At 40.2% G+C, this 18,306-nt stretch overlaps 1 protein-coding gene across 1 annotated transcript; it reads right to left on the bottom strand.

Moving 5' to 3' along the window:
• Positions 1 to 160: 160 nt before the first annotated feature.
• LOC139113786 (protein stoned-B) lies at positions 161 to 18,292 on the bottom strand. The gene is made up of 13 exons (XM_070675191.1): positions 17,952 to 18,292; positions 11,550 to 14,279; positions 10,049 to 11,171; positions 9,511 to 9,954; positions 9,265 to 9,433; positions 8,945 to 9,143; positions 8,329 to 8,823; positions 7,788 to 8,022; positions 7,500 to 7,668; positions 7,161 to 7,275; positions 6,721 to 7,039; positions 6,286 to 6,496; positions 161 to 6,096 (listed from the first exon to the last, which is right to left on the bottom strand). The coding sequence occupies exons 2-13, from the start codon at positions 14,244 to 14,246 to the stop codon at positions 5,955 to 5,957; spliced, it is 6,318 nt and encodes a 2,105-aa protein (XP_070531292.1). The 5' UTR covers positions 14,247 to 14,279; positions 17,952 to 18,292; the 3' UTR covers positions 161 to 5,954.
• Positions 18,293 to 18,306: the final 14 nt, after the last annotated feature.

Here is an 18,306-nt window from a genome sequence, read left to right as displayed (position 1 = left end):
TTAGACGTTATGTTCCCGGGGCGATGTTCATGCATGTGATCAGCGCGCGGGGAAAGCGAGCAATTAGCGTTGGCATGGAGATTGTCTGTTAAATACTTCCGGTGTTTTATTCCTGATCGCTATATAACGTATGTGTGCAAGTATCGACGACGACGTAAAATATTGCCACGATTCTTTTATTACATTTTCTTTTTTATATCATCATAATTTGTAACAACCACATCGTTTTCTCGAGTCATTAGTCGTCTTCTTAAAAATCATTGACTGAGAATCGAGCAGCTTCGAACCTCTCGCGTTATCTACTTGCTTCCTAATATAAACTAAAATAGGCAACTCATCTGCGTCGAAAGGCTGCTACGCAACTGCGTCGAGAACGTTACTTGGAAAATATAATTGTGATGTAACGCGTAATTAACTTACTTTTCATCTCTTAAACGATAACATATTTATCGATACATAAAATTTATCGTTAATACCATTTGCTAACAATGCTACATGTACTTCGTCTTTTTCAAAAAGTGCGTGCATTCTCTCTCTCTCTTTCTCTCCTCCTTTCTGATTTTCTTTCTCACACTTGTAAATTATTATACACTAAGAATTTCTTAAGATAATTCTTGCTAGTACGTGTATACATTACATAGTTACAGTATTGGATTAGCATTAAATTACAATTGAAGTAATAAGTACACGCATAAAGTAATGAGGTACATGATATCATTGCACATTTATATAATATATATATCTCTTTTTTTTATAAGATAGTTATAGAAAGATTAGAGAAATTCAGTACTCCTTTTTTTTTTTTGCTCGCAGAAAAGTATTATTATATTATTAGACGCATCATACATTATTTTGGGTGCCGCTCTTTACGTTTTTAATGGGAATACCATCTTATTAAAACAAACCGAGATTATACCGGAAAGAAGAGCCTTCGTTTGCGCTCTCTATGTTATACAATCCACTTGTTAATCAGCGTTAATTTACCGACTCATGAGCCCAATGCGAAGGTGTGTGTACGTATAACAATTACATGTATTACATCAGCACCACTATGAATATTATGTAGCTTATGAAAGTAATTAGTTTTTTTTATAAACATCAAAATTATGCACGGAATGCCCGTTACTTAAAATATAAAATTTACAAGAATTATAACGTGACGTATCAATTTACTTTAAAACAAAATTAAATTTTTTTTCGACGATGGTATTTTCTCCCTTGCACATTTCCTTGTTAAAAACAATACACCAGAAACCACGCATTCTCTCGGTCGTTTTTATGCCGTCGATCTAATGTCAATGATTAATTACGTAGCCCCAAATCCAGATTCTCAGAGTGAACGCTCGGCGAATTATTTTTTTTTTTTTTTTTCTGAAAATTCATGATTGTTCGTTTAAGTTAAATTGAAGAAACATTGGCTTATACTTTCATATTGCGTTCACTTATACATACATGTACTCTTTCAGTGTTTACCGCAATGCATCCTTTAATTACCTCAAAGCTCCCGCGAGAAAGATAGAATTCTCGCGGTACATTTACGTATCAAATCTAACATAAGAGGAATGTTTCCCAGTATACATTAAATTGGTCAAAATGCACGATGGTATCTAGCGAGTGCAGTTGTATCATTTCTTGCCGCAAATTACGTATATGCGCTGCTCCGGAGAGACACGCGTGCTGTAAATCTATAAAAAGCTCTGGATTACGATATGTAACATAAGTTATTTATTCGATCATGTTTGTTATACATTTTACTATCTGCCACGACGAAAGTGATACACATTCGTTTCAACGTTCTGCCGTTGCATTGACTAGCCCTGATGCTGATCAGCCCTTAAATGACATCATTTAATGTATAACGTTCGCAAGTAACGCGTAATCACGACATTAATATTGAATCAATAACGCGCGCAAATGTACATATATTTACTTATTTTAATATTTCTGCTCCACTACATCTTTTATCAACTTTGAGCCTTACACTTATAGCTTTACAGAATTCCTGGCGGAGTCCTTGTAACAATGTGCTTTAACTAAAGACACTTACTTAAAAGCGATTTGGCAAAACTAGACACTTTGATACAAAATTACTTAGTATTTTAAACATGTAAGCGCCGAGCTTTTTGGAGAAAGAACTATGAAGCTGAAAATACAAGTGAGTTGTACTTATCTATTGGTGAGAAAGTTTAAATCAGAAGTATTAAAACATCTCGTTTTCAAAAGTATTTTCTGTGACTGTCATTATTTCATATCAGTCACATTAATTTTTTTCTTTTTGTTCTTTTTTTTTTTTACTAAGCATCAAAAATTTTAATTTGTTTTACTTGAAACTAGTACAGCGTGACTTGTATTTTCGAAGCTTTAATCATTGTCGTAGCAAAATACAGTCGCACGATAAAAAGCGCAAACTGCAACGACGTGTTTTCCAATGACTTCATTTAAGGGCGACCACGTGCGTAGAAGCAACTCTCAAGGAAACACACACTGCTCTTTCACATGTGCCACACACTCTTCCTCGTGATATTCTGCCTTTATTAATATTATTTTTTTGTTCTAAATGTTACATGTCAATCTCACAAAAAGCACGACTAAAATTTCATCTTTACAGACTTTCTTTCACCTGTACAGAACATTTCTCGATACGATAGGGATAACGATTATATTATTCTACGGCTTATTACTTCCTTTACAATTTATTTCTTACGCCAAATCGAATCAACAGGGTTTAGAGAACTATATGTATATATATATATATATTTTTTTTTTGTACCTACAATTTCTACTTAATTTATACGAAGAAAAATTATGCTTTTCTTTTCTCAAGAGATGGAGTAATAGATAAATAATTTTCTTCTTTCCAAGGATTCGATCAATATACGCACAGGACACATTTATATGTATATTGCAGTAGAGATCATGACAATAATCTCCCCACCTATTTCAATTTCGCTGCATACATGCTAACATCAAAGCTATACTTTTTACAGAAATAGGGAGTACCATCACATTTCACGAAACACGTGAATTATATGTATATCGTATCGTTATAATGAGCTTTCAAGGCTTGTAACACACCGCGCGTGTGATTGTATTAAAATATTGTAAATGAAAATAACAAGTTGTGTTATACAATGAGTCGTTTATAAAGTGTAATACTTATAGAAACAATTTTTATAACATTTTTCATAGCCACGCGTTCGCTTTTTTCACAGCCTTTCTTCTTCTTGAGATGCAAAAGCTGTTAAAAAAACAGACGCGAGCAAGGATCGTAGTAAACACGTGACAAGGTGTCAATCCTTTCTTTCGTTAAATGTTTGACTCCAATTCGCATCGCGTCTAATTTCCTCTCTCTCCGCATTCTCTCTTATATAGTCATCGCAAATACGCTGAACCACGCACTTACTCTCATTAACTACTTATCCCTTCCTAAAGTTCTATACATGCAATGTTTAAGTGTATTTATGGCTCTGCTTCTTTTTTTTTCTCCCTTGCCTAAATACACGAACGCCGTTCTTGGATCACACGACGATAGGATTACGCATATTTTTGAGATCACGAGCTGGAAACGTCACGTCTTGGCGCAAGCTTCCCTCAAGAAGGACTTGCCCAAAATCCGTTTTAGAGATACCAAACGCAAACAAATTTCGACACTGTAGCTCGAAAAGCTTTGCGCTATTTAAAAAACGCGGAAACGCAATTTGTAAATTCGCGAATATATTACGCATATTGTCTTAAAATTTTTTCATGGCGATAAAACACAATTAGATTATTTTTACATTCGAAAGTGTCTGCAATGTAAAGAAATTTTAATTTGTATAATTTAACAGTTTGCAAACGTAGTTAGAAGTACAATTTAATTTTAAAGTTGTAATATAAAACAAAGCAAAACGTTTAGTAAAACATGTTGCTATTATTAATTTGTACACTTTTTTTTTTTAATAGCAAATTGTTCTTTCTGACATTTTAATTTCCGCAGAATACAATTGCGGTACTTTGAGAGATTTTTATTATCTATTTTATAACAGGTTTACGTCGTCAAAGATCAGAGCAGCAATTAACAATCAACTTTATCTATGTAGTTGGCCGCCTTTGTCAATATTCGCTGTCGAAGTTACGCTAAATTAGACTCTTAATTTTAGATCTTATAAACTAATGTATGATCGACGATGGACTCGTCCGTGTCATACGTTTGTCTTAATAGCTAGGGACTAGACTGAACTCTTCAGAACCTTTTTGCAGGTCGAAAACGCGTCAACGAAAGCTTGAAAACATAACTGAAACTTACGTGTCTAATTGTTTAAATACCTTATTCTAAATACGCTAGATGAGATTATATATTTTGGACTGTATGTAATTAATGGAGATTTTTCTATATTCATGCATATGTTAATCTCGCATAATTACGTCATTAATACAGCCTTAACTCTAATTTTTGGTCGTGCTGCTTGTCTGCAAGTCAGTGGTGATACGCACCGACTAGAAAGTATTAAAATAAAAAGATAACGAACGTAAATCTTACGTCTAAAATCTCACTGCGGGCTACACTACAAGCACTTATTATTAGATCATTATTTCTGCTAATGCTTACACCAGCATTATTGTTGAGAACTAATTCTCGCAAAACTTCATCGCATTCACGCCTAATTGATATTACACACATGCAGCAAACACCATTGTCCTAAAATTTTTTATATTTTATTATCATTCGCGCCCCATTTTGCAAACTCTTATAATTGCTTACTTTGCAATAATTAATTTATAACTTAATTTACAACCACTAGCGACTAGATAACGGTATGCATAGATCATCTATAAGCTCAAACAATGGGATATGCTGGCGTCTATAAAATAATGATTTCTAACAGTTCATTGCGCTCTGATCGTGGCGACATGACTTACGCAATATATTTTTTTCCCTGGATGGTTTTCTGTTTTAATCATTTATAAAAATTCGATGTTAAATTTATTATAGTTTTTTAAGTGCAATTAACAGATTTAAAATATTTAAATAAAACATTTTTAGATAATATACAAGTGATATAAATCAGAAAATGATCTTCGTGTAAATTATCTTGATTGATACCAACTAAACCGTCTGTTTAAAAAACGTAAATGTTTATAACGCGTGATTATTTATCTCGACAATTTCGATATAATAATTTCCTAATGTGAATGTCGACAAACCTTCCAAACGCATTTCGCGAACGCAAAGCTTTTCATCGCGAGTACTCTACGACTTAATAAGCTAAATGAAACGAAAAAGCGGTATTGTCCTTCCATATTTCAAATTATTTTTGCCTTTAATAGTTTATTTGTCATTAATTGCTATATTGTGCGTGAATGCGGGCGAGATGTTTCGTAAATTATTCACCTGTCAGACAATTTTGCAAACTGACTCGAGAGTTGGAAACTTAAATTTCAAGTGCATGCGAATTTACTGATAATCAGGAGGGAATAATTCCTTTATTCGTAGCTCTCGTTCTGTAAATATCAGGAAATTATTTGCGTGGCATATTTTATTCGCTCAACACAGATAATATTGTCTTATAAATCGAAAGTGTATTTTTTAAGTCTTCGTTTATATGGTCCTATTTTTTTTTTTTTTTGTTTTAATATATTTTTTTTTTTAGCAGCGATCGGTTTCATTAATTGAATCAATAGGAAAATTATTTGCAATTTGTTATAATTGTCGGCAAATTTATGAAACATTCCGCTGCCATTCTCGCGAATTGGTTTTTTTTTTTTCTATACAGACTAGTAACACATACACGATATAGTACCTATATTCACCACTTAAATGACTAGTGTATCAGCCATAGGTAGCTCTCTCCACCGATCGGCTTACGTAACGCGTTCTTCTTTTAGCTCTCTCTCCTACTCTTCTGATAACGTACTAATTATTACAACGCGGAACTGATCGATTGACGTCGTCTTGACGACAGATTATATTCACGTTACTCCGAGGAATCGGAGTCGGACTCGGCCGGCGCTTCGGGCGTCTCTTGAACTTCTGGCGTAGTCTCGGGGATCTTTTTCGATATCGTCGCCGAGACGTATGCACCCGGTCCCTCACCCTGCGTATGCTCAATGCCCACCCTAAGTGTTTGACAACGCACTTATTAATATCAGCAAATTATTAATAAGCAAGAGTAAAATAATTATAAACGAATCATTTTCTTATAAGTACCATTAATTTTATTAATTTTAATAGCAACTTGGTCGTACTTGAAGACAGTTCTTCGCGCAATAAATTTTTTTAAATGAGAGTAAGTGCTTCGAACTCACCTGTATTCGTGACGTGACAAATTTCGGACATACTTTTCCGGGGGCGCATCACTGTCACTGTTCTGGAGACTGACGCTTCGTGCGGTCGTATGCGACACCTGCGTCGCCGGCATCGTGAACTCGACGTAACAGTATTCCGAGAGATTGTCGGGAATCTGGTCGTAAGATGTGAGAGCCATACGGCAAACCAGCTGATGTGTGGTGTATGCGCCTGGAAATAACCGCGAATGACCGAAATTTGGACGAGAGCCAGCAGAGCCGTTCTAATGATTTAAATAGGCGATATATTTAAGCCGCGTGATATTCAAATGTATTACTTTGATTTTTTGAGTCTTATTTCTTCCGTTTAAAAAAAATGTTTTATTTTAACTAAGAAATGAATATATAAAGTCGAAAATTAATCGACGTTTACTAAAAAAAAAAAATGTAACAAACCTTGCCCTTCTTTTGGCAACCTGGGCATTCTCCATACAATAGATCGATGCTGGTGTTCGTATTTTGCTTGGCCGGAAGTTACTTCCATCAGCTGCGGTTCTAACGTGTCGACGGCGCCCAAAAATCTTTCGATACCCTTAATCTTCCCTGTTCTTCTGTGCGCTGATTTCACCGAGCCGTATCTGAAATGTTTCTCGACCCTGAAGAGGTAAATCCAGCACTCAGGTATAGGAAAACGAACCATCACGTCCTCGCATGGTATCTGACCCAATTTGCGAGATGCGAAACCAGGCACAAGAATATCAGCCCTCAACTCCACCTAATAAACGCGCCATAAATAATTAAATAAAGCAGAATAATTATAAACGTTTATGGCGATGGTTTTAAATATTAGTCAAAAAGTTCAAATAAAAAAAAAGAGAAAAAAAAGACAGATTTACCTTGTTCCCAGTAACGCACATAACAGCTTTTAACTGAAGCGGTAGTTCTCTATTTTTAGGCGGTCTTACGCGAAACCGCATCAATTCAATGTAGCATGCATCGGGTGGTTTGAACCTTGAGAAATACATGTTAGTAAAGTATTAGTTAAAAAATAATTTTGCTTCACAGTTAAAACGTGCGTATTTGTTAATCAAAAGAGTCAAGTTGCAGTTTCTTGAAATACCAATATTCGGCATAAAGAAATTTAATTATATTAGCATGCTTAAATAAAATATTATCAGAGTTAGCGTTCATTCGAGGAAAATCGCGTTTATCGTATACACTGTAATAATACATACTTTATTATCCGTGACTTTTCATACTCGTCTTGCTGAACGCAAGAGTGAAACTCAACGTTCTCCAGGCGAATCCATTCTTCCGTTACGACGGGAATGATGTCGTGTCTGCCAACGACTTCTTTACCTTGCCGCCACATGTCGTTTATTCCTAATTCTATGTCGGGCATACCTAAACAATGAATATAATTTATTTAATAAAAAAAATGTAAATTGCAAGCCTGCAATTTATTTTTTATTATTTGAACAACGAATATAATACTGTGTATTCGTAATTATTAAAATATGTACCGGAAAGGAAACCCAGGAAGAAAAGACGAACGCGGGCGATCTGCTTGTCTACGTGACCCTCCGCGTTCTGCTCGACATACAGTTCGTCTACGACTGTTACTTGAACCTCTTCCATTTTGTAAGTTAAAGCTCGATCACGGTGAGCTGGTAACCTGAAGAGAGCTTCCTCGATCGCGCAGGAAAATTGTTTCATGTCCTCGTAGCATTGAGAACCAAGTTTGAATAACTGAGAGATCTGTAAGCAATAAAAAATAAAAAATAATAATTATTTTTATTAAAATAATTTAAATATTCAATTAATATTTGAATATTTGTATTAAAAGAGCATTAATTAATATAAATTGTGCCTTAATATTATATTAAGCTTGTTATTATTATGTAATTAGTGAAAATAGCCTGTATACCGATATGTTAATCGCAACAAGCAATATCCATTATATATGACTAATGTAATTAAATGAAAATACACTCATTGACAAAAAAAAAAAAAAAAAAATTTTGCACAATAAATGTACAATTAAATATAAGTAAAATAATTTACCTGAGGTGCGTGTTCGACAGGAAGACCCAATTTCTTTAAATCACTTCCGAATTCTTTGACACCTTGATAATCTCCTTGAATGGCATACGCTGCAAACTGACTGAGCTTGTTTGTGAGCCTTTCGGCTTTCGTAACTTGGCCAGGTCGCACGCCAGGCCTCTCCTTGTAGAAAATATATTGCAGTTTTACGGTAAAGATTTTTCCATATTGATCAAATTGTTGGGCGCCGATATCTGACACCGAGTAGCAAGCGAGTAAAGGTAATTCTTGAAATGGATCTTTGTCGTCTTTGTTGTTGAACAACTGAAGGACCGGATTGTCGCCCTGGTAAACCAGCTTGACAAAAATCTTTTTCCAAAAACGTTGTCCCGTGATTTTCTTCTTGTTTGGTTGTCGCAATTGCATCTCCCAACCGTCACCAGTGTAAGTTATTCTCGGGAAGTCTTCGAGCGGTTGGCTAACGTCTTCGTCGAACAAAGGAGTCGGTGGGGTTTCCTACACAATTATTATAAGTAAAAATATAGGATCGAATTCTAAAAAATGCGATGTATTGCACTTAGAAAATTGTTAACTGCGATATAAAATTGTATAAACTATTTTATACGATTGGAAATACCTGTGAGTCTGTCCTGGCCATTTCGGCCGTCTGTGCGGTTTCAGATACCACGGCATCTTGCGCGATTCCAGATTTATCGAAAGGATTGAAACGTGGCGAGGAATCTGTGTACGCGGCAATTTGCGGGCTTTTCGGTGGTGGTGCCAATGTAGGTACCGCTCCGCCTTCTGCCAATACTGTCTGGTCTCCTTCTTTTGGTCTAAAAAAAAAAAAAATTAATATTGCAATATCTGTAATATTTTGCGTTTAATATTTAAAAGGCGTTTAATTTCAATAATTTTATATTTAATAAAAGTTAATAAATTATTTTCTTGACTTACTTGATAAATACACTGAAATCGGGTCCTTCATCCGATTCCGCAGATTCGGATCGTTTCACTTTTGCGTCTGTCGGTGGAGCCGTCATACTTAGAAAAGAATCGAATGCGTCAGATTCGCCAAAGCCAGTCATTGCCGTTTCCGAACCGGCTACTGATGAATCTCCCCAAACTAAAAAAAAAAAAATTATTATTTTAATAAACAGTTAAGTACAGACATTACGTTGCAAGCCACATTCGTTTAGCTACCGTCACTAGAAGTGTCCATAGCGATCGGTCCGCCGAAAGCGTCTAGGAAGGGATCGCCGCCGTTAGTTTCCGGCTCAGCGGCTCTATCAAATTTTGACGCGAAGGCATCGAATGAATCACCAGTATCTTCAATCGCTTTTGTCGTAGCCGCGAAGTTATCCAGCTCTTCTTCGGGCCGGTAAACCTCATTCCCAGGAAACTCCGTTCCAGGAGTTGGACTGGTGGCAATCAGACCCTGGTCGAGTTCCTTAGCCGTTTCTCCAAAATCGCCCAGTAAATCTGAGGCAAAGGCGGGTTGCGTGATTTCCGACGTGGCAAATAAAGGTTGAGCCGCAGCAGCAAAAGGTGTGGACGTGGTTTTTACTACGCCGAAGGGCGTTGCCGTAGTTGTCTCGGTCATGGAGAAAAAGTTCGCGTCCGCTCCGGTAGAAATTTGTTCTGTCCCTATGCAATAAAATAAAGTTACAATATGCAAGCTAATTTTTATGTACGAATAATAGAAAAAAATCTTTTCTAAGATATTTTTTATTAAGCCTACCTTGAAACAATTCGGCGGCTGCTGTCGACACGGGTGAAACCACGGGCGCAGGCTCTCCAAGATCCAAAACGGTACCGGATTTTCCGGCGTCTGTCTCAATTGTAAAAGGAGTCGCCGCGGTTATCGAAGATCGTTTCTCCGTACTAATGACACTTTCCGGATATTCCATTTCGAAAGCAGGCTGTGGGACTGCTGCCTCCTCGCTCATGCTTGCGAAAGGATTCTCCTTAGTAGTGGTAGTCGTCGGGACTCCGGTGACGAGACTGGTAGTACTCATGGTGGTCATGGACGTGGAGAAGATACCGCTCGAAGTAACGTCGGTATTGGGCGCGTCGAAGAGATCCATGATGTCTTGATTTTTCGGCGGCTCGACGAGCTTGTCGTCTGGTATCAGATCCGGCACGTTGCTGTCGACGTCGAGAAGATCGGCGTAACTGTGCTCTGGAGTGGGTGACGGAGAATGTATCAACGTAGGGCTAGGCGTTCTGGTCGCTTGTAATCGGTCTAGGAGATGGTTCGAAGTAGCGTCCATTGCTCCCGTAACCGACAGTATTAAGTCCTTCGTGTTCTTGGCGGGCGGTTGCACTGGGGGGTGCGGTATCGGTGGTGGCTGTGGCCTCGGCGGAGGCGGTCTCGACGGCGGCGGCTTTCCGTTCCTCGACGGAGGCGTCGACGCCGGTGGTTGTTGCGGCGGACTGACTATCGGCGCCGGTTGTTGCTCGGCTGCTGTTGTCGTCGTCATCGTACCAAATAGATCCACGTTCGCGTTATCGGACATGACAAATATATCAGATGGTTGGCTAGTGAAGACGTTGGTTGCTGGCGTATTACTGTCGCTAGTCGCCCCGAATTCGGCGTCCGGCGCGGTACTTTCAATGCCGAAAGAAGCGAACGGATTGGTGGACTCGACGGACACTGGCGGTTGGTATGTCTGATCGCCGCCAAAATTTAAGAATGGATTCTCACCCGCGCTGGAACTCGCCGCGTCCGCGAAATCCTGAAGGAAAGGATTAGAAGCCTGCGGGGGCAAGCTGCCTCCCGGTTCTGCCGCGTAATCGTCCATTAAAAATGGATTTCCGCCTTTGGAATCCATGATTGAATTGACTAAAAGTCTTCTGGTAAAGAATCAACTAACAATTGTTAAAGCTTGAGCGAAATTTCGTAAATTTTTGTATTTTTATATCAGAATAGAATAGATTAATTTTTAATTTTAGTTCTATTTTTGCTTGTTTTTCTTTCGCCAATTTTCTACAAGTTAGGCAGATATTCCTTGGTACAATTTTAATTCGTCATCTGACGAAATAACTTTTAAAAATTCTCCATTCGATTGTAATGTACAAAGATTATTAATGACATATGCAACAAGTAGATTTTAATAACTCTTTGCGTAGTTTTTAAAGAGATAGTCAAGTGCACATTTATTTAAACAGCTCAACAATCAGATAGTTAAACGATTATTTTAAAGATTCCGAGGAAACGGAGCTGTATATTAACAGTATTATTTCATCAGTTCGGATTCGAGCAGTTTTAATTCGGTGCGTCCAGGCTCGATAGTAGCGAAGCTAGTGTCGAAAGGATCCACGTCGTCGTCCAAGGTGAGGTCCTTATTTTGTAACGGCGTCAGTACTTTGTCGCCAGGATCCTGTCCGTCCAAAGACAGGAAGTCTTTCGACTCCTTCACTTCGTCCGCTCTAGGATCGAAGTCATCAATTTCCGGGATTGTCAACGGAACAATCGGCACAACGCTGGGTAGATTGACGGGACGCGGCGGTGGCTGCTCAGGTATCTGCTGCAACTCGCTTTCTAATATCTTGAGCTCTGCTTTCCCGGGTAAAATATTCGTCGCGATAGAAGTGTCGAATGGATCCGTATAAGAGATCTCCTCCTCTTCTGCGATAGGCTTGCTCTCGACCCTCGGTGTCAGAGGTTTCGCGTCAACTTCGACTTCCGCGTCTAATAAACTTTCTTGTCTGTGAGGCTCCTGTTTTACGATTACTTCTTCCTCGACTTTTTGAATCAAAGACTGCTGTAGCTGCACAAGCTTTATATTGCTCGGTGCAACCGAGGCTGTAAAATCGCTCTGTCTTCTGACTGATTCGGCGGCGGACCTCGGATCGAAATCGTGATCGCTCAAACTGTGAGGTAGCTTAGATTCCTGCGTCAGTAATTCTGATTCGATAAGCTTGAGCTCTGTCTTGCCTGGCGCGACGTTATTTACAAAACTAGTGTCGAAAGGATCGATGTCTATTTCCTCGTTTTCAATCGGCAATGATTCTTCTAAAGACTTCTGAGAGTAGTAAGGTGTTAGTGGCTTAGAAGGTAGAGTTTTTTCTTCTTCAGTGGTTGCGAGCAAGTCAGGTCTCTTCGACGGTGTTGGCAATTCAAATGCGACGGCCTTAGTCGGAGCTAGCTCGAGAACTTCCGGTCGAGAAGTTTTTCTCTCAAGATTTACCGGCGTTGCTTCGACTGTTTCGTCTTCTTCAAAGTTAACGTCGAACACGGGCTTGACCGGTGTGGATTTGATGGGCGCAGATGGCCGAGGTGGCGGAGCTTTTATAGGTGGCTGCTTTACCGTTGCCTCTTCTTTTCTCGGATCAAAATCGTCATCGTCTTCAATGTAATTATTAGGCTGCTCTCCGAGCAGTTCTTTTTCTAAGACCTTAAGTTCTGTTTTACCGGGTGGAAGCTCTTTCACTGCGGACGTATCGAAGGGATCGACGTACGTGATTTCTTCAATGGGGGCGATTGGTTCGTCCGCCAACTGGCTGAGATCGGTGGTTGAGCCGCCTAGCAGATCTTTCTTGGATAATAGCGAACTGTCATGATTGTGTTTCTTATCGTCGAATTTCAGCAGACCGGTTTCATAATCTCTATTAAGGCCAGCGGGATCGGTCAGTGAGATTGATACCTCTGAGACGGGTAATTCTTCAAGCTCCTTCTCGATAAATTTCAGCTCTGTTTTCCCCGGAAGTATATTAGCCGCGAATGTGGTATCGAACGGATCTTCCTCGTCGACAAAAGTAGCTGCCTCGAAGCTCGCCTCGATTATCTCTGTCTGAAAATCAGCTGTCTCAGGTTCTTTTGCGGCGAATGGATCGTCGGCCTCCTCGAGGCGAGTCGATTCATTTGGCGAAGTTAAATCAAATTCAGTCTCATCTAAGTCGGGAATTTCTTCTAACACAGTTTTCTCTTTCAGAACTTCGAATTCAGAAATATCTATCGGGCCGTTTGATGTCTTTTCGATTACCGTTGCGTCCTCCTGAAGAGGAGTAACCGGGGTGACTGGCCTGGGTAAGACAGGCGGTAGCTTCGTTAAATCAACGGGGATGTCGGGAAGATCACTGTCGTCATCTAACAATGTCTTTTCTACCGGTACCGGTTCCGCCGCGACGGCTTCTATTGCCGGCTGCTCCGCCTCGTCGAAGTCGTCTAATAACAGATCTTGTTGAAGTCTAGGTCGTCTTCCTTTGGTAATCTTGCATGAGCTCACGTAGTCGATCCTTCCCGATAGTACCTCAACGGCATTGCCTAAGCTGACGAGCTTGTTACCTTTTTTGTCGACAGTGCGGAGGACCTTGTCGGCGTTGGTAGTGTCGAAAGGGTCGTCCCCAGTTTCCGCCTCAGTCGGGCTGTCCGGTATGTAAGCTAATTGTACATCGATGTTCTGGAGAACGTCGACGTAAGTAGTGTCGAAGATGTCCTCGTCGGCGGAGTCCTCTGGTTCATCCTCGTCCTCCGGCACGTCCACGAAACCGTCTTCGTTGACCAACGGTCTCTCTTCCTTTTTTTCTTCTCCGTCAACCGCAGATGGTGCGGCCTCGATTGGATTGCCCTCGCTGTCGAAACCGACCCACCTTTTTGAAGACTTGGAGTCCTCTTGCTTTGCCGCCTCTTCCGGCTTCTTTTCTTCCAACGGCGCCTTACGCTGGAAGAACGAGGTGGACTTTATCCGATCGAGGTCATCCTGAGTCTTTCTCAAGACCGAATCAACGCCAGCAGTCAAAGCCTGAAATTTTTTCCACTCGTCGGATCCGGTACCTTTGGCCGATTCGCCGGCCTCCTCGGCTTTCTGTTGGGCCTCCGCCCGCTCGCGCCGATAACGCTCGAGCTCCTCTGGATCGAACTCCTCCTCCTCTGCTCCCTTCTTACCCTTCTTCGGCTTTTTCTTCTTCTTCAGGCCCTTGGCTAACTTGTGCATCCTCTAAGACCTACTGTGGTACCGGAGAGGCTCCTGCAAATAAAAATTCAAATTACTCTGCGAAAGCATTGTAGAATTTTGCAAATAATTTTAAACGTATAAATAGAGTTTTATAAAAATTCTATTTAGAAAGCCGAGGTATAAATAAATATACATAAAATTCTATTTAGAGTAACCCAAGTAAAATTCGAAATCTGAAACGTCTTCAAAAAATTATTAAGTTATTCGACAAGAATCTACGTCTTGGAATACAAAGCGACGATGCGGGATCATCGCCAAAAGAGGCCGATCGATAGCAGTGCAGTAACCGAATGTATTTTTCCCGTCGTTCTTCAGTTATTCGATAAGCGAAAATAGCGATCGGGCAGCATAGAGCAAGAATGTCTTTCAGAGACGTCTAACTTCCTTGTAAAATACGCTGCCAAACTCGTCAAAGTCGTCGGAGACAGTTAAAGTTCGACGTAGAAAGCCGGTGGATTAGATTCTCCGAGAGAAACGTAGTTTGTTACGTTTTCGGAATTTCAACGAGAAATTTTCGTCGCGTTTCAATACACGTTCGATAATTTGCAACGAATTTAATAAAAATGCACGCACTGTACAAATGTTGGAATCATTTACAGGCATTTGTCCGACTTATCACTTTCTGCCGAATCGTACACGAGGAATGCACGTTGGTTGAATGTAAGTCACACACGCTGACGGCTCTAATAAGCTTACGATCTTCCAACACGTGTGCATTTACATTTTAATCGAGCGTGCGCCGAACTTGTGCGTGCGTGTTGATAGAATAGAATTTAATTAATACACCAGCGCGCAACACACGACGGATCATCAATAAAACGATAAATACAGTGCCCGTAGTTTTTTTTTCTATATTTTTTATCGTTCTCGAGCACCGAGAATCGAGAAAAAAAAAAAAAAAAAAACGAGTTGAAACGCGTTTCTCGATGAAAGAAGTATAGACTAAAGGGGATGACGGATAAGGTGAAATTTTCTCGCGATCATAAGCTCTTAATTGTGACACTTGCGTCTTTCGTACGTGATCCACGCGATGCTCATCGCTCCGCGTGATCGTAGACTGCTCTTTTACACGCAGAGATCTCTCGGCGTAGTTACATTTTCGTCACGGGTCGCCGAGCAACCCTGATTCGCGTCGTGGCAATGCATACTTGTTTTGCGATGAGAAAAGTCCGCGTATATGTGTGTCACGAAATTATAATCAATACGCGAAAGAAGCGAACGAGCCGGCGATCTTGACGACGAAGTGGAATTCCTTATGCGACGACGTGCACGAATACATTTAATTGCGTGGTTAACGTATCAGAATTAAATACAAATTGATCTAACGTTTGTCTTCAGCTACGCAATCCTGTAATGCGATATATAATTCTGAATTAATGGGCTGGCTTATGTCAGCGCTTCCTTCGATTAATCTTCGTGACCGAAGGGAAATAAATTATGCATATCCATGAATATTTGATACATTTGGACTATATTATCTCTTTGTCAATTAAAAATTTAAATATCTATCTGCTCTTATTTTCTTTTAAATAGTAATTATTCTGTTACCGTTCGACGAATCGATGAGAAGGATCGATCATTGACAATTAGATACAAGGCACGAGAAGGTACTTGTAAGAATAGCACGGGATATATTCTTTAATAATTGAAATGTCGTTAGATTCTTAATATTAGGTACACTAATATTAGCACAATGATGACTCAATAGATGTATGTTAATAAAATATATATAATTAATTTAGAAATGTAATTATTTGGCACTTGTATCTTTCGGGTATTATTGTAAAATATGTATTTTGTAATGATTAATGATGTACGATTTTATAAGCTTAATAAGAAATTATAAGAGCGTAAACCGCGCTAAAAAAAACTACATTAAATTTTTCGAAGAGCAATTTTAACTTTTGCTTCCAAAGAGTTATTTTATGAAGTGCGGCTGCGAACGAGAAATCAAATAAAAAATGGCACGTCCACAATTTTATAAATAGACAGAAACTGTCAAAATCACAGTTCCGCTCAAATACGCGATAAATCTGCTTAAAAATTAGTCGCGGTTTATTTAAAATATTTTTCTAAACGTCAAACACCGATATAATTATTGATTAAAACATATTTTTATTAAGCATCGAATGCAAAATTATTTTGACAAACGTTTCAGGTTACAACGTAAAGAAAAAAAGTTTGCTGCGAAATTTTAAATAAAAATAGGACAGGTAATCTAATATCGTTATCGAATAATATTCGTTGAGCTCTGTTTTACTTGTTATATTTAATTAAATCGCACCGTCAACGAAGATTCGAATTCGATAGGCAATTATATCTGTCACATATGCACCATTTTAACTAAAGACAGCGTATATTAACTGAAATGATATCTCTCGAGGGCTTTACTCGCAGTTGTGTGTGCCTGTCACTTACACATTCTACCGGAAGTCTGTCACGACGAGGTTCCTGAATAAGAGAAACCTAGATGTATTGTCACGATTACATACATATCTCGTTTCTCGACACAACAAAAATGCAATTATTACAGTCTTTTGTCCACGAATTTCCTTCGGACAATCAAAAATAATCTTTTCTTTTTCTTTCAATGCAGATGGTCAGGGATTTTCCATTTCGCGGCGCAGTGAAAATATTTTCACGAGGGACGAATTCGGAAGTACAATTTAATACGCAACACGCGGCGATAGAAATCAATACTCTATCATCGTCGTCGTTAGCGAGCTGTCCTTGCGGCGCGAGATGGGCAACGAAAACTTGCCGAAGACGGCCCTTCTGCGCCGTGATCGATCAGGTTTCCTAAGTCTCGTTGCAGTCCACCGTGTGCCAGGCCTTTGCCACGACGGCCGCGTTTATCGGGACGACGAACGCCTCGGCGAACACGCGCCGCATCTAATTTTATCTGCGCCAAAAGGAGTATTCGAAGGGAGCGCCGGTACCCGATTATTTCGTACTTTGCACGTTTAGGGACCGTCGAGATGAAGTTCGCGAGGAGAACGGTGAATCATCAAGCGGCATCTGTGACATTTCCGTTTCCCGAGATTCCGTCTCGACGTTCAGAGATTCCTTAAGAGCTCGTAATCGTCGACACCTTTAAACCAGCCTAATTACGAGCCTAACTTAAATTTATCGCGCTAAACACGGAACCAGAAAACGATAAAATTAATTAAAAGTGTAGTACGGGACTGCCCAATTTTTTTTTTTTTTTTTTCTTTTTCGTATTCCTCATGTTCAATATCCGTAAAATGCGTGAATCATATCCGCCTAATAAAGCGTACGACTGGTAATCGTAGTATCGCGACGGAATTAACTGCAATGTGATGCAAATCCGGTTTAAAATTATGCCTTATCTTAATTGCGAGGGTGCTATTTTCGTACGTCGAGAGCAAAGCGATTCGCGTGATAGCGACTTCGGGTGTCGAGGCGACGACGTGAGAGCAGCAAGGAGAGTTTACGGTCGCTTGTTGCGGGGGGGGAGGGGACGCGAACAGTTCGGTAAATTCACTCGGAAATAAATTGCGGCCCTTCAACGGCACTGCGCGATTAGGATCACAAGGGGGATGCCGGGCCGGAGTGGCGATCAATCCGAGGGAATACGCGAGAGCACCCGCCGTCCACCGGGGGTGGCACCCTCGGCTGCCTTCCGGCGGCGGCCTTGCTAAGCCGGGATTGTGCAATACTCACGATTTTAGCCTCATCAGCCACGTTGATACGGCGCACATTTTTTCCGCGTCATCCCGCTCGACTTGGGGCTCGGCGCTAAGTTCCTCGGTGGACTCGCAGCCGGCGTTCTTCGGAGAGACAAGTGAAGTGCGAGGATGGCGGCGACGGCGACGGGCGACGGTGGCGGCGGCGGCGGCGGCGGCCGCGCCAGATACGAAGGCTCGATCAAGCAGAAAGTTGAGGCCGGCGAATTTACGTGAGGACTTAGATTATTATTCACCCGTTTCGTGCAAATTGAGCGGCGTCGGCGGCGGGAGAGACGCGAGGGCCCTGCCGAAAGCGAAGGCGACTCACCTCGTACTCTCCTGCGGACCGA

This window comes from Cardiocondyla obscurior, linkage group LG03 (genome assembly GCF_019399895.1).
Source record: "Cardiocondyla obscurior isolate alpha-2009 linkage group LG03, Cobs3.1, whole genome shotgun sequence".
NCBI lineage: Eukaryota > Metazoa > Arthropoda > Insecta > Hymenoptera > Formicidae > Cardiocondyla > Cardiocondyla obscurior.
The sequence above is the reverse complement of the archived record's forward strand: the minus strand, read 5'-3'. Positions and strand labels throughout refer to the sequence as shown.

Coding starts and splice junctions, on each gene's coding strand:
- LOC139113786 (XM_070675191.1), bottom strand. CDS start 14,246: ATGCACAAGTTAGCCAAGGGCCTGAAGAAGAAGAAAAAGCCGAAGAAG. Junction 11,172..11,549: donor TCGAATCCGAACTGATGAAA/TAATACTGTTAA, acceptor GTTAGTTGATTC/TTTACCAGAAGACTTTTAGT. Junction 7,669..7,787: donor CTTCCTGGGTTTCCTTTCCG/GTACATATTTTA, acceptor TTCATTGTTTAG/GTATGCCCGACATAGAATTA.